The sequence below is a fragment of the Hemitrygon akajei genome, chromosome 8 (assembly GCF_048418815.1).
Source record: "Hemitrygon akajei chromosome 8, sHemAka1.3, whole genome shotgun sequence".
Taxonomy (NCBI): domain Eukaryota; kingdom Metazoa; phylum Chordata; class Chondrichthyes; order Myliobatiformes; family Dasyatidae; genus Hemitrygon; species Hemitrygon akajei.
The window spans coordinates 40,784,390-40,805,829 of NC_133131.1; the positions used below are offsets into that span (position 1 = coordinate 40,784,390).

Sequence of the window (21,440 nt, forward strand, 5' to 3'; positions counted from 1 at the left end):
ATTTCACTGTAATGAAACAGAGTTCAGAGTGAGCTATGAGGTTAGCACAAAATCACTATCGAAGTTCCATCAGAGTGTCCTCGAGAATTACAGCAAATAATTTAGAAAGGGAAGCATCAGAAAGTGATAATTTTGGAATCACCAGATAGAAATCCAGATAGGATAGTCTTATAGTTTTTCATCTGGGGTTCAGGGGACATACTGCTCCCTTTGGCTCACAAGGAACTAAATAAATATTTTACAGAATGATCTCTGATATTGCAGTTGTAGATCATTTTCAAAAATAGCTTTCCTCAGGCACAAATAGGCATTTTAATATGAGGTAACGTGAGTCAGGTATGATATAACAGAGCTTGAAATATATTATGAGATCTCAACTGGTGAATACTCATAAACATCTTAACCTTCTACAAATGTCTCATATCTTTCAAAACATTGGAGTTAAAGTAGTGATTGGTGAGAGCTGGACACTAATGGAGAGGTCATTTCTCAGATATCACACTCAACTATTGTTTAATCTACTCAAGTGGCCTGCTATCATATAGTTCATGATCTTACAATCTAATCTTAAAAATTATTGGAAGTTGAATAGTGGGTGGGAGGAAACATCATTTTCTCCAAGAAATAATGTCCATTCTTTCAACTCCATTCATATTTCCTTGAAACTATTAACGCTGAAGAGTGCATTTTCATCTATCGACTGTATGTCTTGTCCCCCTTAACTTAATTTGATGTTAGAAAGGCTTGCTGCAGTTGCAAACATAGTCATATGAAATAGGAACATAAGAAAGCAACTTGGCCTTTTGAGCTTCCTCCACCATTTAATAAGATCATGCCTGATCTGATTACCCTCTCAACTCTGCATTCCCATCTCACTACAATAACCTTTCACCCCAATATGAATATTATGTATAACTCTGCCTTAAAAATACTCAAACATTGGAAGAACTCTGGAGACTTATGACCTTCTGAAAGAAGAAAGAAAACTTACAGGCATATGTCTTAAATGGGTGACCCTTTATTTCTAAACAGTTACTCTTTAACTCTAAACATAAAAGATTTAGCAAATGTTGAAAAACTTGAGCAACACACACAAAGACCTGAAGGGACTCAGCAGATCAGGCAGCATATATGGAAAGAAAAAGAAATATTCTCTTGATATTTTGGACTGAGATTCTATTACCACCCTCCTCCTTCCCTTTCTTCCATGGTTTGCTGTGCTCTCCTATCATATTCCTTCTTCAGCACTTTACCTCTTCAATTTATCACTTCCCACCTCCCAACTTCATCTTCCCTCCACTCCCACACATCTTCCCCCTTACCAGATTTCACCTATTACCTGCTAGCTTGCCCCACTACCATGTTATGTCTTTTTCTCCCTTACTTTCCAGTCCTGATGAAGAGTCTTGGCCCAAAATGTCAACTGTTTATTCCTCTAATAGATGCTGCCTGACCTGCTGAGTTCCTCCAACACTTTGTATGCATTGCCTCTTAATTCTAATTTCTCCCAGAAAAAAAAGAAACATCTTCTCTACATTTACTCTGTTCCCCATCATCTTTTATGCCCTCTCGATGGATGCAAGTCTGACCTATCGAACCTTTCCTCGTAAGGCAATTCAACTCTTCCAAGTATTTTTCTAGTCAATCTTCTCTGATTCGCTTTCAATATATTAACATCTGTCCTTGAATAAGGAAACCAATACAATATTCCAGTTGCAGTCTCATCAAACTTCATGTAGCTTAAGCATTCCCCTCCCAATAAGCAATAATGTTCTGTCGGTTTTCAAAATCACTTGCTGTACCAGCATATTAATCTCTTGGGAAGTATGAGCAAAGACACCCAATCCCTTTATATCTCAGAGCTCTGCAATATCTCACCATTTAGATATTTCATTTACTTAATATCTACTCACACACATAATCTATTTATATCCAATTGGAAACTTTTTGTCCTCTTCACAACTTAACTTTCCATTCTACCTTTGTGTCATTCAATTAGTCTTAATTTCAGTGCATTCCTCACCACAAAAATAAATTTTATTAAATTGCATGCTACTGCTTCACAAGTATATGTTGTCACGTGTTGTAGCCTTCAATTAATTGATGGTTTGAATTATCAGTTTGATTGGGCTTGTGTTGGTTTACCAAAAATGTAGTGATTAACTACATGTACTAAGCAATGAACAGTCTAGGAACAGTACACAATTTGAGTAGAGTTGGATGGAAAAAAGAAAAAGTTAGGCATATGAACAAGCTGCTTTAAAACCATAGATCCATAAGAGGTGGGCACAGACTTAGGCTATATGGCTCAATGAGTTGCTCTGCTATTCCTTCATGACGAATATAATATCCTTCTCAACCCCATTCTCCTGCCTTCTCCCTGTAACGTTTGGTGCCCTTACCAATCCAGAAACTATCAACCTAGGTAGCGTAGTGGTTAGGACAACGCTTTACAGTTGAGGTGACCTAGCCTCAATTCCCGCTGCTGTTTGTATGATCACCCCCATGTCTACGTGGGTTTCTTCCAGGTGCTCCAGTTTCCTCACATGGTCCAAAGACGATTGCTGGTAGGTTAATTGGTATAAGCCCAGGGCTAATCACACAGCCTTATAGTATACACATACTGATGGTGATTATGGAGAAGATGTTACTGCCAATCCATACTGACTAGGGTCTGCAAGTGAAGAAATTGAAGATCCAGTCACACAAGAAGACATCAAAGCCTAGGACCTGGAGTTTATTGATTAGTGTTATGGAGATGGTAGTTTTTAGTGTAGTTACAATGATACGAAATCAAAATGTTCCTCATCCAGTGGCTATTTTCAGTCACCTTTAAGTATCACTAGATGTTGTATTGTTTGATAAAGTATTTTACATGTATAAATAGAAACAAATATTTGAAGCGGCTTACTGTTGTGAACTAGCAGCCTGTGTTGTAAGAGACAATGGTGTCGGATTACTGTGGGGAGGTTACATGTAAACAATTTTTTGTAGATTGGTTGTTAACTACAATTCCATAACTCCTGAAGGTGTTTTCATTTCTGTAACAACTTTCCTATAATGAAAAAATATTTTTAAAAATTGGAGGAGAATTTGTGTAAAGTTGAATTTCTGTAAATCAGATTTTTCATAATCTGGGGAGATTCTGTAATATTCAATAGAATTGGCCAAATACATTAGTGCCACAAGTATGTTGATGCATACATGAACTCAATTTATGACAGAAATCATCAGCCATTTCCTCTAGGTTATTGCTGCAGCATTCAAATGCACACCTGGGCAGCCACATGCACAAACCTGGAGAGATGCACTACACAATTTACCTGTATAGTCTAGTTCAAAGAATGTTCAGTGCAAATGGGTAAAATCAGTTTCTTCTTTCTATTTAAACAAGTTTAAAGCAGTTGTGTCACATTGGGAAGCCTACTGCATATGATTATGAATGGACAAGATTCAAAAAGGTCACATGATTTAACCATGTCTGCGGGTATTTGTTGTTGTACACAAGGCCTTATTTTATATTTTGAGGCATAGTGAGCTTGATTGACAGTAGTTCACAAGTGTGCTTAATCATGGCTTTTTAAACCTTGCTTGACTGACCTTGGATCTGATATGATAGACTTTGTGCCTTATAATTCTTCCTACACTGAAGGAGATGAGATAAACCTACCCTGTCTGGAAGGGCTGGTAAATGTAGAAAGTTTGTACAGAAATTATGCTTGGTGGAATTGGGGGTTGAAGAGAGTGCTAATTCAGTGCCAGTGCTGATTTACCACAAAGTATGGCTAATAAGGGAATTTTACTTTTTTTTTGCAGCGGAGATGATGTGTAGCAATGTTACTGATGACTGGCAATCATGAGAATGGAGTGTGTGGGACCCAAACCACATTGTACCACAGAGTTAGCTGTATACTGGTTACTTTGCTGTTAAACGTTTTCTGCCATTGAAAGCATGAAAAGTGTCCAGATTCTTCAGTGAGATTGCTTTGGCCAAATGGCATAAGTGCACAAAAACTAACAGGTGTAGATTTCTGGAATTCCACAGATATATTTAGAATTTTGACAAACCACCATTGACTTTCTGAGTCTGTCTGCAGTTAAGAGACACAATTCCTCAAAGTTATGAAGAAAGCTGACTGAAATCTAATGTCTTTCTGCCTCAGAAGTATATGAAGGCAGAAATCCTCATTATGCAAAGGTGATTCCTAACAAGAACAACAATGGATCAGAACAATGTGTTTGCATGAACATTGTCCTCAGCCAACAATAAAGAATGCAACATAACCACCAAGGAGAAGATTAATATCGATCACAGTCTAAGGGCAGATAAATCAAGGATTGACCAGTCTGTAATAGTGCATTAAAATTCAGTATTGGACTGTGCATTCTTTTGGGGATTAAGAGTGGCAATCCTACAGACAGGTGTTTCACTTTAATCAATTTCCTTCACTGAGAAATTATAGCCCATCATTAGTGTGTATTCTTTGGAGAGAGACTGAATTCCCGGACTGCAAGGTTATCACTAAGGTACCACCCACAATTGCAAGTAGAGTTGAGCAAAAAATGCTGATCTGTTCAATGATGCCTGACAAAGAACAAATTTGAATCCCAAAGGTGCCAAGTTCCCATCTTGTTGTAAGCAAATCAACATATTTGCATAAAAATAATCAGCAAATCTAGAACTCATGCAATTATTGACTAATTACCTTGTTGAGTTACCTTAATTCCTGTCCTCCATGTGCCCTTGCCTTGCTACAACTTTGCAGTGCTTCTTAAGTGGCACAGACAAATTCATGATAATTGGTCCCTTAGAATGTAGGATATTGCAAGTGACTGAAGGATGACTGTAGATGGCACTGGGTCCAGAGAGGCTAACTTTGGACCACATCAAAAGTAGTACAAATAGCACCAATCTGGACTATCTGGTTGATTGGCAACTGAAGAGGTATAATTGAAACAATATTGATGAGAAAGCAAATCCTTTTATTCTGAGAGGAGACTGCCTGTTTTCACTGCATCCCCCAAAGGAGTGTGTCAACTAATCAAGCAGCACCTTTGGGTTAAAGATTATTGGAATTCCAAAGCATATTCAAATACCACGGCAACAGTGGAATCAGAGTTTGGATTACAAACCAAAACATTTGGTAGCTTCTGTCCACATATCAGTGCAGTCTATCAGACATTACATCATATTTGGTTTAAGTACTAACTTGGAGCTGTCTACTACATTCATGTTAGAAGGAATAGGTTCTTGGCTGCGTACAATTCTTATGCAAAGTCGGAGTTAGACCCACATCCTGAATCTCCAGATGTCTTGTGTAAGTTTTCATGTAAATTGTCCCAACTATTTATACATTGATGCTCAACAAACTGGCTCATTTTTTCCTTATTTATAACCAGATGTGTCCACCTAATCACATCTGGTTATAAATTTGCTCCACAACAGGTATTTTTCCTGTTTAGCCTAGAAAAGTTTGCTCACCAGTTACCACTGCTAAACAGCCCATGTTCTTTCATACACGGATATAGTGATGGACATGACTGTTGGATTTATTGACATGATGTTGTCTTATTCTTTGGAGTAGAACTGATGGTGCTAGACCTGACCAGGTTGTACTTTTTGTGTATCTGGAATGAAAATACAAAGTTTTTTTTTGTTTGTTGTTCTAATTGTGTTTTCATTTCTTGTAAAAATTTTGTATAAATATTTTTTTCTTGCAAATGTTGTGTATCTAGTGCTATGGTGCCTTGATCCTGTTGCAAGTAGGACTTTAATTACCCCAGTATATACATTAAGAATATTATAGCTTGTGGGGTGGTGGAGGAGGAGTAGTGGGGATAAGCTCCCACTGCTATTAAATGCTCCCAATAGCCTGCGTTTCAAATAGCCTCTGACAACCAAGACCAGCTCCCGGTCTTCACATCTGGCTTTGCTACTAAGCCCTGCAGAACTGTTTTCATTGACAGAAGAGAGAAAGGTGGGTTACTAGTGCCATAAAACCAATCCCTTCAGGCAGATAGGGCTTGTCAGTAATAGTTAGCAGCTCATCTAGGAGAAGGAAAACTCTAATTACAGACCTCTGCTCCCTTGTGACTGTATCCAATCATGAGTAAGGTTTCGGGAGTAAGCCTTGAGGAAAAATCCGGAGTTGGAGTACCTAAGGCAGTCCCTATGTTGAGTTCAACACTGACTGGCATTTCCTGCGATGCTGCTGGTGCCAAACTGAATCGTTTTCTGGTGTTCCTTTTGATTCATCAGCTGCATGCAGAGGGGGAGCCTGCTGCATGGATAACAGTTTCCTCTTCATATCGAACCGCCCTGGTATTACTAATATTTAGTTTGATGGCCAAAAAACTCAATTTTGGTTTCATCAGACCATACAACCTTCTTCCAGCTAACTTTAGTCTCCCACCTACCTTCCAGCAAACTCTAGCTGAGATTTCATGGTTTTTTTGTAACTGTGGCTTTTTCTTTGCAGTTTTCCTGTAAAGCTGTGGCTGTTGAAGCAATTAAGCAACAGCTGTATGCACAGTCTTTCCCATCCAATCCATTGAAGCTTGTAACTCCTCTAGAGTTGTCATAGGTCCCTTAGTGGCTTCTTGCACAGTTACTCAGTTTTAAGGACAGCCTGCCTTTAGGCAGATTTACAGCTGTGCAATATACTTTCCATTTCTTGATGATTGACCTAACTGTACTCCAAGAGATAATCAGTGACTTGGAAATTTTCTTGTATCCATCTCTTGACTTGTGCTTTGCAATAACCTTTTTGTGGAGTTGCTTAGATTGTTCTTTGTCTTCATGGTGTAGATTTTGCCAGGATACTGACTCACCAGCAGTTGGACTTTCCAGATACAGGTGTATTTTTTTTACTACAATCAATTGAACCACCTTGACAGCACACAAGTTTGTACATAGCTATGACATCTTAACTAATTATGTGACTTTTAAAGCCAATTAGCTGCACCAGCGATAATTTGGAGTGTCATATTAAAGGGGGTGACTACTTACACAATAAATTATTTTGTGTTTTACATTTGTAATTAATTTAGATAACTTTGTAGAGATCTGTTTTTCTTAGACATGAAAGAGTTTTTCTGTTGATCAGTGTCAAAAAAAGACAAATTAAATCCATTGAGATTCAATGTTGTAAAACAATAAAACATGAAAACTTCTGGGCGGGGGGGGGGTTTGGTGAATACTTTTTATAGGCGTTGTACATTTTCCCCGTAACCGTGTGCTTTTCCTCTGGGTGCTCCAGTTTCCTCTCAGTCCAAAGACGTATTGGTTGTTAGGTTAATTGCCCATTGTAAATTGTCCTGTAATTGGGCTAGGGTTAAATCAGTGGTTGCTGGGCAGCATGGCTCAGAGGGCCAAAGAGCAATAGGCTGTATCCCAGTGAATAAAATAAATAAATAAAATGTCGTTTTCATACATGTATTACCCACAATTAAACTGATAGACTAGTCTTCATGAGTCAAAACGTGAGATGTGGTGAATCACATGGAAAACTGCACCAAAATACAGGAAAACATTGGCAGCCTTATAGAGTGAGAAGTTAAAATGCTAATAAATTTGGTATGGTGAAGGATGAGGTCATTTGTTTTTGTGGAATTAGGAAACTAAAGTTGATAAGGAAAGAAAGAGCAATAGGGAAAGAGGTCAACCAGTCAGACAAGATTTGTTTTGAAACCAACCTAGTAGTAAGTTAGATGTGTATTAAGTAGGAAAAATATTATTTAATTATTCGTGCGTAGCTCCTGAATAATGTTTCTTATTACAGTGTAGCCATTAGTAATAACTAGTGAGGCTTCAATTTTTATTAATTGACTATGTATAAAATACTAGTTTATAACAAAAATAAGTTGCTATATTTTATTTTGTAACAATTTCCATTGATATGTCATTTTATTTGGATGGTAGATTCTTGGATTTTCACAATTTGAAATTTAATATTTCAAGTAATTTGCAGACAGATTAAGCATAACTTTAAAAATAATAATTATATTTTCCTGACACTGTTATAGCCTATTCTGTACTCCGAAGCAATAATAACCATCCCCTTTGCTGAATTAACTCACTATCCAACTGATTGTTTCCATTTCGGGGAATGTCAGGATTCAAGTATCATCTTGGGATTTGATAGTGTGTTTACCCTTACAGCAGTTGTCCCTGAACGACAATGTTTTAATATAGATGTGAGATAGAGTCTGCAGGTTGGCAAGGTTTATATCATCAAGTTATGCTGATTCAATGTAAATACCAAACTTGTTTGGTAACTAGCTGCATAGTAAATTGACTGTTGAGTAAAGAAAAAAAATTTCATTACTCATGCTTGATAATGGACTTGTGTGTATTCTCATTACTGTGTTGCCTTTGGTGAAAAATGACAAAGTAATAATTATTATTGAATATAACGTGATTTGAGAGTTTTCTGGGTACTGTTTTTATAAGGCATGTATAAAATCAAGTATATAAGTAAATTGAAGCTGTAAAGTTTTTAAACTTTTAATATTTTGAATGCAAAATCTAAAATTTATTTAATTTCTTAACAGAGGATCTGCTCAGCCTAATGAAATTATTCAATTGAACTTTGAAATGGAAAATTTTACCAGCCAGTCAGTGACAAGACGAATTATGTGGCATGTTGACTACCGTGGAAAAAATCCTCCTCCAGATTCTGACAAAGTGGTGACAGAATTAACTGTGATTCAGAAGGACATCCGGGCTATTGTACCACTCTCTATGGTGAGTGCTTTTACCATCTTCCTTTTCTCTTTCCCAACCAATAGTCCTGACAGGTATCACCCATAAAACACTTCTATTCAATTCCAAGGTATGTAATAATTTAAATGGAAAATATCAGTAAGATTTTATTTATTTGGAGAAGCAGTGTGGTAGCAGACTGTTCCACCCCAATGAGCTTGCGCTGTCCATTTACAACTGTGTGACCAATTCATCTACTTACTCGTATGTGTTTTGAATGTGGAAGGAAACCTGAGCACCTGGGAGAAACCCACGTGGTCATAAGTGTAACACTTACCCAACAGGCTGGTATATGTCTAGGGGGAAAGGAGATCCAGCCACTCACCAACCCCACCACCCATACACGCAGGTGCTGTGAGAATCAAGTTTATGCCGCATGTACACACACCATATCAAACTCACACCAGATACCGTTATGGAATACACTTTAAAGATTTTACTAAAATTAAAAGAGTACTATGCAATACAGTATATATGACGGAAAAGAAAATAAAGCAAAAGGCGCCAACTTATGAAAGTTCAATCAGTTTAGTGCACATCGTTGGAGCTCAACCACCGAACCATTCGACCCCTCGTCGCTTGCCTCCGACCTCCACGTCCTTGCACCTGGGACCACCCAGGTGGTCGACCGAGCAGTGCAGCGCACGTCCACCTTCCTCGGCGTCTGCTTCCCGCCTCCCCTCAAAAGACCGCGAAACCCCCCCAAGCTCCCAGCCCCACAAGACAAAATAACATTCCTCATTGGTTAACAAATGAATACAATCCCCATATCAGCAAGTCCAAAGCTAAATAACTGCGAGAAAAGAACACTTATTAGACATAAAAGCATTCCTACTCTAGCAAACCAAAGAAGCCATTTTGATTACATACACAGTACATTGTACATTCTCTCCCCACCAGCAAATGTCATGCCCTCATGATATTACCAGAGTTCCCCAAGGCTTCTTGCAACACACAAAACCCAACCCAGGTGCAGAAAGCAGCGACATAACTACCCAGAGCAGTAGAAATCACACTCGGTTCTCCTGGCACCACATATGTCAACCGCTCTGGGGGGTGTCTACTCTTCTGAGATCTCCGTACCCCTTCTGCCGACCCTTCCGCCTCACTGGGTTCCCTCTTCACCTGCGAACCCTCTGCCTCGGACACCCCAGGTCTACCTGTCAGATCTTCACTCCCTCCCTCACGGGGTTCCCCCTTCACCTGAGAACTCTCTGGCTCATGTTCAGGTTCCACCCTCTCTCCGCCCAATGCTGGCTGCCTCTCCATCTGACCATCAACACCTTCTCTCCTCTCGCCCAACTCAGTAGGGGAAGGGCCAGGAGCCTCCTCTTCTGGTACTGAAACACCTGCGAATGGGAGCAGGGGCCACTCATCTGAGTCGTCATCTTCCGAATCGGTATCCATTCCCAGGTTAGGGACCCGTCTCGGCTCTTCAGCAGCGGGCTCTTCCCTTGCTCCGCACCCCCGCAGAGTCCTTGTACTAGGCACAACCTCCCTCTCTGGCTCCTTGTCCACCCGCACCGCTTGACCCAGGGGCAGCAGGTGATTCCGATGGAGTACCTTGATAGGCCTATTCCCATTCTCAGGTTTCACCCGGTAAACTGGTAGATTCGGCATCTGGCTCTCTATTACATAGGGGCTGGCCGCCCATCGATCTGCCAACTTGTGCTTACCAGGGAGTCCCAAATTCCGTAAAAGGACCCGGTCGCCCGGCAATAATTGGGCAAACTTCACCTTTTGATCATATCTCATCTTATTGCTCTGATTTTGTTTGGTAGCCGCCGCCTCGGCCAACTCGTACGCCCTCTGTAGCTCCCTCTTCATATCGGACACATACTTTAGATAGGGCTTCCCGGGTAACAATCCACTGGGGCCAGCCGCCAGGATCTCTCTCGGAACGGGGTGTCCTATGGATGGTGTGGCGAGTGCTTTTGGAGTAGCCCACATCAAACTCACCCCAAGAAAAAACAGCTTCCATCTTCAGCATCTTCTCCACTAGCCTGCGTTTCCACTCTGGCGACACTGGAGAATCCCCGAAGTTAAAGGCTTCAGTAGTCAGCTCCCTTCGATGCTCCAACCCCTCCCCATTAGGGGTCCTCACTGGTGCGCTAGACATTACCGTCAACGGGAACAGATGCGCTAGTGGCATTCCCCTCTTAAAGGTGATTTCTCTTGCCATAGTGTTCCTGACACTTACGGCTATACGCTTCGCATGTACCACCCCTGGTCTCTGCACTTCGGGCCTCACCAGCGCCCCCGCCGGAAATCGTGTCTCCCCTTCAAGATCGTCTGGGGCGTCTACTAACAGGGCTTCACCCGTCGGCACTCCGGGGAATCTGGGGGTCCCCATCACGAGTGCTACCTCCCCTGGTCAAATCACCTTGGGCCTCGCCTGCGTACACCACACCGTCCCTCATTTACACTCTGGGTCCAGCCCTTGGGGGGCAACCCCTTCTTCGAACACCGCTCGAAACACTGGATGCACCAAGAGGGTCTCCAGAAAGTGTTCCCCCCCTTTCTCCTTACAAGCTCCCAGGAGCTGTCGCACAACGGGGGAGTTAGTCCCCACCAGGAGGGCAGCACCACCAGTTTCCACCAGGTCCGGACACACCAGCACCAACATCTCAATAGCTTCAGACACTCCCACATCGCCCTCCGAGAACTCCAATCTCACCGATAGGTACCCATCGTACGGGTAGTCACTCTCGCTCACACCCCAAATCTGCAGGGCGTCAAATGGGGTTACAGGCAAATGCTTTAGATATTTGTTGTAGAAAGACCGGTACAATAAGGTCACCTGCGATCCCGTATCAAGAACAGCTTTTGCGTAAACTCCCTCTATCCGTAGACAAACACTGGCACGGGGTCCTACCAGCCCATCCGGAATAGAGGCGTGGGCACCCGGTGGTCCCCTGGCTGATCTCTGGGAATGTGTTCCTCCAGAGGCTCCAGTCCGTTCCCTCACTGAGCTTCTCCTAAGTTTCCCGACACCTCTCCCTTCTTAGTCGCAGGGGGGCTTGCCCTCTGCGGGGCTCCTTGTCTCTCACAATCCCACTGAAATTGTCCCTCTTCTCCACAGCTATAGCACACCCTCGGCCGCCCACAGTCCCGCCTGAAATGCCCCTCTTTCCCACAGTTAAAGCACACGCTGCCCGCCGCTCCTCCTCCTCCAGGACGGCCCCCGCTCCCAACCCACTGCACGGGTCGCCCCCGGGAGTGAGTAACTTCCCTGTTCTTCCCCTCCAGAGGGGGGGTCCCTACTCCCCTGGGGGTTTTCAGTCCTCCACCCAGCCACCACTTCCTGTATTGCTGAGGATCGCGCCTGGTGGCCCGAGCCCCTTTTCCACCCCAACGCTCTCTCTTCCTCCCGCACCTCTCTGATTAGTTGCCCGAAGGATGGAAGGGGGCCCTTCCTATAAGCCTGCCGGATAGTCCACACCACCTTGTCCTCCTCCAGAGAGCCACTGAATATCTGACTCATCCTCACGCTAGCCACGTCAGGTGCCTTCACTACCCCCCGGTGCCGCAACCCCGTAAGCATTCTCTCCATCCGAAATATGTACTTGGAGAGTTTTTCCCCCTCTCCGTTGTTCCAGGCATTGGAACTCTGCTAAAAGCAGCCAGGGTTCCCCTGACAACCCAAATGCTCCCTCCAAAACCTCTATGCATTCCTCCACTGAAGCCCCAGGCTTTTCAGCTTTCAACTCCCAGACTGTTTTGGCTGCCGAACACCTCAAACTTCCCACCAATCGCCACCTCTTCTCCTCCTCCGAGCCCGGCCACTCCTTTAACATCAAAGACGTATGCTCGATCCAGGTCTCATAGTCCACCTCCCCATCCGGGGTAGGCTTGGCTCCGGAGAACACCCCCAGCTTCAGCCATGGCCCCTTGGCCACTCCCACCAGGGAGTTAACTGCGGCCGCCAGCTCCGAAGCTTCCACCCTACCTGGGGGGTGGGGCCTAGTCACGACTTCCCCCTCCAACCCCCCTTTACTAGAGACGGGCACCTCTCCGGGTGCCGCCTCTAGCTCTAGCTCCTCCTCCGGTATCTCGTCATCCTCACCCTCGGAGAGAGTGTGGAGTCCCTATGGCCCCGCCTCCCCTGGAACACTGACCGTCGCCGGCAGTTCCAACGTCATGACGTCAGCACTCGAACGAACCAACACCCAGCTAGACTCCACCTCTTTACCACACCGTCTAGCTACCAATTCTACCTGCCCAATACCCTTCACCAAACTTAACCCCCGCACTAACGCGTCTCCCGAAACTCGAAAATCCACCCCGCTCACTACACAGGCATACTGCACCGGTACCTCTTCCAACTCGCACCAGGTAACAATCTTATCTCTGTCCATCTCCGCTCTGCTGCCTGCGCGATTCCACAGCCCCTGACAATCCAATCCCGGACGAGCACCCCACAAATGTAACACTTACCCAACAGGCTGGTATATGTCTAGGGGAAAAGGAGATCCAGCCACTCACCAACCCCACCTCCCATACACGCAGGTGCTGGGAGAATCAAGTTTATGCCGCGCGTACCACACAATATCAAACTCACACCAGATACCGTTATGGAATACATTAAAAATTTTACTTAAACTAAAAGAGTTTAAAAGACTCTATATATGCAAAAGAGTATATATGAAGGAAAAGAAAATAAAGCAAAAGGTGCCAACTTATCAAAGTTCAATCAGTTTAGTGCACATCGTTGGAGCTCAACCACCGAACCATTCGACCCCTCGTCGCTTGCCTCCGACCTCCACATCCTCGCACCTGGGACCGCCCCCGGTGGTCGACCGAGCAGTGCAGCGCACGTCCACCTTCCTCAGCGTCTGCTTCCCGCCTCCCTTCAAAAGACCGCGAAACCTCCCAAGCTCCCAGCCCCACAAGACAAAATAACATTCCTCATTGGTTAACAAATGAATACAATCCTCATATCAGCAAGTCCAAAGCTAACCAACTGCAAGAAAAAAACACTTATTAGACATAAAAGCATTCCTACTCTAGCAAACCAAAGAAGCCATTTTGATTACATACACAGTACATTGTACATAAGAATGTACAAACTCCTTACAGACAGTGGCAGATTTGAACCCGTGTCACTGTTGTTGTAGTACCACTATTTAACCTTGCCTGCCCCATTTTTGCTTTTGAATATGCTACACACTTTTAATATATTTCAGTTGACTGGTGTTTATAAGGTGAAACAATTGGACATCATGCTATACTTTCACTGCTTTTAGCTTTAAAGCAGTAAACCATGGCTCACAACACACAAATTTAGTAGACCTATTATGCGTTAGATTACAATCTTCTGCATGCAACAGCTCAGATCCTGATCTCACTTCCCCATTGAACATGCTAAGTTCCTTTATTTTGTTGTTGTCCTTATGGAGAATACAGTGGTATTGTGCCTGTCATAATGACATTATAGATGAAAGCTGTCTGTTAAAATTATGTTTATCCACATAACTTAGACTATCGCTCTGAGAAGGAGACAGTAATTCTGGCACAAGGCACTTTTTTCCCCACATTGACATTCAAGATAGTGGATGAAACTCTTGTTCAAAATAGTAGCTGGAATTTTTTTTTTGAAACTGCATGTTATGGTATCATGGATGAGGCATATTTCCATCTTGAAAGCTAAGTATTGTTAATGAAGTGAAATGCCAGTCACATTTGTCCCTTTCCTGTATATTCTATTTTCTTCTGCTTTCCAAATTTGAGCTTAACTCACAAGTCAGATGCTCAAGGTTATGTTTTTTAAATAATTCTCGAGTTTGTGATTGTTCCGCAAATCTAAGATCTAAATAGAATAATCGTAATGGGTGGATGCTGCAACTATTTGGTTTCACTTGAACAAATGGACTTAAACTTGGTAGTTCCTTCAAAACCCAGTTAATTGTTAATACAGAGAAGGAATCGAGAGTTGTGAGAAGCGTGTTATCTTGTACACTACCTACGCCACTAATAGGTAGGACTAACTTAAGTAACCCCTAGTAGTCTACGTCGCCAAATATACTTAGCAACATCTGCATGGTCCCTGAAGCAGGTGATTGGCCGTGGACTCGCTAGGGTGGAGGTCCTTGGCACCGATTCAGCTGCTCGGCCCGAAGGTGGGACCCAGGAGAGTGTTCTGCCCAAGGAAGAACTTGCCCACCTTTATAGCACTATCACCACCTCCCAGTCCAGCTGGAAGGGGTTAGGTATCCAATCCGACGCTTACATGATCCAAGTCCTGGTCACGTATTAAGCCAACGTACATCCTCCACACCTGCAAGTACCACCGTTGATGTCGCCTTCAACAATCGGCCTCTGCCTCCGCAGGGACAATGCATCCTATTAAGCTTACAACCAAACAATGTAAAAAAAAAAACATTTTTAGAGACAAGGTAATTGATTGCTTTTACACAAATCAGCATTTTTGGCTTGCTCTCAGACATGTTATCCGGTAGACCAGAGTCACATATTCTTCTCCCCTTATCTAGTATCAAGGGTCAATCTGCCCAACAACATAACAGGCCCACAAATTCCTGATTGTTAACCATTTCCCTGCTGTGCCTATTTTCATACCTACCCACACACCTTACACTTATAGGGGGATAAACAGTTGACGTTTCAGGTTTGGACACTTTAGGAATGGAAAGGAAAGGGGGCAGAAGCCAGCATAAAAAGGTGTGGGGAGGGGAAGGATACAAGCTGATAGGTGATGCATGTGACTAGGTGAGGGGGAAGATGGGTAGGTGGTGGAGGATGTAAGGGGTAAGGAGCTTGGAGGGCGTAGATAGAAGAGGGAAAGGGCTGAAGGAGGAGGAATCTAATAGGAGAACACAGTAAGCCATGGAAGAAAGGAAAGAAGGGGAACCAGGGGAAGTGATGTGCATGTGTGGAGAAGAGAAGGGGGTAAGAAAGTAACCAGACTGGGGACTGGAGAAAGAGATAAGGAGAAGGAGAGTGAAATTACCAGAAGTTAGAGAAATTGATGTTCATGCCATTAGACAGAATATGAAGTGTTCCTCCAACCTGAGTTTGGCCATATTGTGGCAGTAGAGGAGATGATGGACAACCATGTCAGAATGAGAATGGGAGGTTCAATTGAAAAGGGCATCTCCTGGAGATCCTACCTTTTGTTGTGAACAGAGTGAATGTGCTTGATAAATCTAGCCCCATTCTGGTGATTGAAATTGGACAGGTCAAATAACAAACATTTTAAGTATTGATTGATGCAATAGTAGTATTGTTATGTTTGGAAATGGAAAAGATTTTCACAGTGATGCAAAATTTACCTGTGATTGTATGTCTTTTCAAAGCAATTAAATTATTTAGAAACATCCATAGAATAAAGATTATACGTATTTTGAGAAATTTATAGTCTAAGGAATTCAAATGGATGAATAGAGGTGCACTGTATGATTATTGCATCTTAATATTGAGGGCCTGGCCACCTAATATAGAGCCTCTGACCACATTTACATGAAACTGGTGTCGTGGGAGGACTCTTCTAGTGAAGAATGAGGCAGAATTGCCGGTGGCTAGTGTGACATTGGTCAGTTCGTGAAGTGAAAGATCCTATGCCATTAATTATTTTACTTTGATCATTTATTCTTTGACCATTAATCTGAGTTCACTTAAACAAATCATTTTGTTTCACATTAGCCACTGGTCACTCATTTTAATATTTTTAAATGAAACACAAAGTAGATGGGTTAGTACTGGATTTAGGATATGATTTTAAAAGTAATCTGCAGCCAGGTATTATGTAATAGTGTTGTGCAGGCATTTGACATATCCAGGGGATAAAAAGATCCAAATCATGAAACTGAAGTGATCAATCAATGTCAGCTCGCTGCAAGAATAGCTTTTCTCTAATATCATAAATACTAATGTAAGTATAGATTTGTGTATAGCAGACAATTTAATACTAATTAGCATTGTTATTGGCACTTTGGGTGTGATCCTATGCACAACTGAGATTGCTTAAATTCTTTCTTCAAAGAAATTCTTCAGATAACAGAAAAAAGTGACTTTTTTATCATTGTTTTGAGTGATTACATATATTGGTATATTCTAACTCACTAAAGCAAGTATATTCCCAAAGAGACTTCCACATTTATTGAGCAAGTATTTATTTCAAAACCTAAATCTTACAGAAAATAGGATGCCTATAATGGGACACAAGATCTGTGCTTTTCCTCTCCCTATATAAACTTTGCAAATGTGAAGTTACAATTCATGGTGATAAGATTAAAACTGAGGCTGAAATGGGGGAAAAAAAGGCTTCAGAAAATACTCTCAATGTTTTCAAAAGGACAGGACTCACATAAAATGTAATTATGCCGCTGGTATGAGTATGGTAACAGTATTTCTGAGAAATTCATTTCAGTTTTGTAAAGCTCAGGGCTATGTAATCACATTGCTGTTAACAAATCTTCACCACTGTGTAAGAGACATACTAAGAAATAAATAAATAAAATTGATTCATACTGTGACAACTCAGGAAACTTGTTTCAATCAGTTCTCTGTTCCCTAAGGCTCACCAAACAGACTGAGAAAGTGTAGTTAGAATTATACAGCAGGGGAAATCAATATTACCATCATTTACAGCAATTTTTAATAATACAGCATGTTGGCACACAAGGTGGGAAAGATGCAACTCCCATCTCATTCTGGGACCATAATTCAGTATCATTTGAACCAGAGACAATGTCAGTTGGACTGTGCTTTCTAAATGAAGCCCAAGTCTCCTCTACAACCTAGATTGTTCCTGCTTTAAGTCACTATAGCCCAATTTAATATGGTAAGTGGACAATCAGATGAGATTCAAAGAATAGTTCTGATCCTTAAAACCTCAATGGAAAAGAACATCTATGCATGAAATTAGATTGCCAATTTACACTGTCCCCTTTTTGGTCTGTGCTGCAGGCCAGTTCACCATCCACCACCCCTCAGAAAATGCTTAACATAATGCCACTTCAGCAACAATAAAATTTATTTCTTTCTCCTATCTTGTATAAAGACGCAACCTGTTTCAACAGAGCTGGTTTACTTTATTACTGATTATTTTTCCACAAAATTCTGAATCAACCTAAATATAGCATGGTCTTGGAGAATGAAGTATATGGCATTCAGAAGTTCACAACTCCAGTTGATAAGTGATCTATTTATACTTTCACAAACAAGTGCTGAATTTCTCAAGCATTTTGTATGTTGCTTATATTTTTCTTTATTTGCTTTTGTGTGAGAAATGACTAAGTGCCATTAAATTATCTTTGTTTCCATTACTGCTGCTTAAAATAAGAACAACAATTTACCTTTTCCAGCTTTCACCTCCCAGCTTCATTTCCACCACCCCCCACCCACCCACTTTCCTCCTCACCTGGTTTCATCTATCACCTGCCAGCTTGTACTGCTTTCGTTCCACCCACCACCTTATTCTGGCATTTTCCCCCTTCCTTTCCAGTCATGATGAAGAGTCAGCCCGAAACATTGACTGTTTATTTTTCTCCATAGATGCTGCCTGATCTGCTGAGTTCCTCCAACATATTGTTTGTAAATCTGAGACAGGTATAATAAATCTCCCATTCCCAAAGGGAACTACATGTTGCTATTTACCATAGTTTGTGGGAGTTATTTAAATAGTCTTCTAAACAGGCTTGCCTTATAGCTATATTTTCAGTGGTGATTTTCTCTGTTAAATAATATTTATTGCTCACTTTTTCTATTCTCAGTTTATTTTTAGAGTATTTCATATATTCCAGTATCTTTTTCTATTGAGGAAATCAACATTGGTATTATGATTCTATTTAATCACATTACCAAATTATAACCTTTCTTCCCCCCTCTTTTATTTTTTATAATCAACATTTTCATCATTCACTGGTAGATGTTTAAGATAGAGACGTGATCATACATGAAGAGTTGCTTCTTGTGACAGACATAGTTAGCTATTACTAAGTATCAGTCCAGCAGCTAGAGGAATAACTGTTTATAGGCAACCCTTGCAGTACAGCAATTTGGATAATGGAAATTCACCCTTCCAAAATTAATGTATCACTACCAAAAATTCTAGAATACAGAACAAAATTGATTCTTATGAAACTTACATGAAAAATTAAGTAAGTAAATAAATATTTTCAAAGCTTTCATTTCCTGATACATGTGCAGATAATGTATCATTTGTGTTGTGGAAAACTGCACTGTATACCATCTCCTAGGAATGCAAACCAATCTCTCTCTCTCCCCCCCCCCCCCCCACATAACGTTGTTTGCATTTGGATGTATAGGTGTGGTCAGGTATAGTAATACTGCACATGCACCTGATGACCTTTGGTTCTATTCATGAATGTCTTCTCTACTTCACGTACTTACCAATTAGTATGGTTTGTATTGAGCAGCCAGTGACTGTCTTCAAGGAAAAAAAGTATGAGGAAATACACACATAGTACTAGAGAAACTGAGCAGGTCAGGCAACATCTGAAGAAGGGAAAAAACAGTAAATGCAAGACTCGAAAGGAATGGTGAAGAAGCTCAGGGAGTTTGTTTATTGTCAAGGTAGTTTCAGAGTGGTGAAAGGTTAGAATTTTTCAGTATCTTGGAAACATAATACTGAAAAATTTTCACGATGTTCCAAGTCATTGTTGATGATTGACAGGGCAGTTTGACTTTTGAAACAAAATCTGAAGAGAACAGTCTTTTTTACTGTGACTGGATTGTTTTACTTTGGTCAAGCAATGGAACCTTTGTTAATTACCAATAGTTTAATTCTGCAGTTTTAAATGTGTAAAATATTATCAGAGTTATTACATAGGATGTGGGATTAATATGCCTTTTTACTTCTAATCTAAATGAGAATATCAAATGATGAAAAATCTGTGGGGCACAAAGCATTAAAGCACCATGCTTGTTAAATGTTGAGAGATTGAACAGAGTTAATATTCAAAAACATATAGATCTGTACACATGCTAGTTAATACAAATGTCTAATCGGCCAACCATATGGCAGCAACTCGATATATATCAAAGCGTGCAGATATGATTAAAAGGTTCAGTTGTTATTCAGATCTAATATTAGAATGGTGAAGAAATGTGATCTAAATGACTTTATCTGTGCAATGATTGTTGGTATCAAATAGGTTGATTTCAGTACAGTATCTTAAAAACTGTTGACCTCTGGGATTTCATGCACAACAATCTCTAGAGTTTACAGAGAATGGTTTGCAAAAACAGAAAAAAATCCAGTGAGCAGTAGTTCTGTGGCGAAAATATCTTGTTAATGACAGAGGTTAGAGGAGAATAGCCTCAATCATTCAAGCAAACAGGAATGCGACAGCAACTCAAATAATCATGTGTTGCAATAATGCGCAGAAGAGCATCTTTGAATGCATAATACTTTGAATTTTGCAGTGGATGGGTTACAGCAGCAGAAGAACAAACATATATTCAGTATGTATCCAAGGATTGCAGATAAGTTGATATTTGGAGGAAAGACTGAGTGGAGTGAAGCTGCATTCTCTACCATAATAAAAACCGAAAATGCTGCAAACACTCAGTAGGTCAGGTCACATGCAAGAGAAGAAACAGGGTTCCAGGTCAATTTTTTAAAAATTTTAACTATATTATCTGACATTGAGAAGATCTCTGGAAACCTGGAAATACTTTAAGAGGTTAGATGCAGACAGATGTTTTCTCTGGCAGAGAAGATTTGAACCAAATGTAAAGTTTCAGAATAATGAGGAGTCCATTTAAGAGAAATAAGATGAAAAATGTATTTACTCATCATCTTTCTCAGATCCCCTCTAAATATTTTACCACTTATCCTCAATCTTCGTCCTATAGTTTTCCCCAACTCTGGAATCACCTTGAATTCAGGAAAAAAGGATACATTTCTGATAAATTTGACAGTTTTCGTGAAGTACTGTTTAGAAGTAGATTTCTATACATCTTATTTGGTGATGAGCTTCCATATTTGTGCACCAGGTCTATGGAGGAATTTCTTTAAAGCTCGTTTTTATCATCATAAGACTACAAGAAATAGGAGCAGAATTAGGCCAGTTGGCCCATTGAGTTTGCTCCACCATTTTATCATGGCTGATCCATTTTCCCTCTCAGTCCCAATCTTCTGCCTTCTAGTATCCCTTCATGCTGTGGCTAATCAAGAACATATCAACTTCTGCCTAAATATACTCAATGTCTGGTTCCACAGCCACCTGTAGCAGCAAATTCCACAGATTCACCATTCTTTAGCCAAAGAAATTCGTCATCATCTCCGTTCTAAAAGAATGTCCCTCTATTCTGAGGCTGCGTCCTCTGAGACTCCCACAGGAAACATCCTCTCCACATTCACTCTATTGAGGACTTTCAACATTTGATATGTTTCAATGAGGTCACTGCTCATTCTTCTGAATTCCAGTTAGTAGAGGTTGAACCATCAAATGCTTCCCATATGACAAGCTTTTCAATCTGGGGATTATCTTCATGAACCAACTTTGAACCTGCTCCACTGTCAGTACATCCTTTCTTAGATCAGGGGCTCAAAATTTCTTACAGTACTCCAGTGCCTCTCAAAGCCTCAACATTATATCCATGTTTTTATGTTCTAGTCCTCATGAAATGAAGTTAACATTGCATTTGTCTTCCTCATAACCAACTCTACCTGCAAATTAACCTATAGGGA

General features: G+C 41.1%; 1 protein-coding gene across 1 annotated transcript in view; it reads left to right on the forward strand.

Annotated features, from left to right (window-relative positions):
* Positions 1 to 21,440, forward strand: part of tmem132e (transmembrane protein 132E) — a 585,697-nt gene that overhangs the window by 342,211 nt on the left and 222,046 nt on the right. Inside the window, exon 4 of the mRNA XM_073053675.1 lies at positions 8,554 to 8,746. Within this exon, the coding sequence (XP_072909776.1) occupies positions 8,554 to 8,746 (193 nt within the window). The remainder of the gene's footprint in view (positions 1 to 8,553; positions 8,747 to 21,440) is intronic.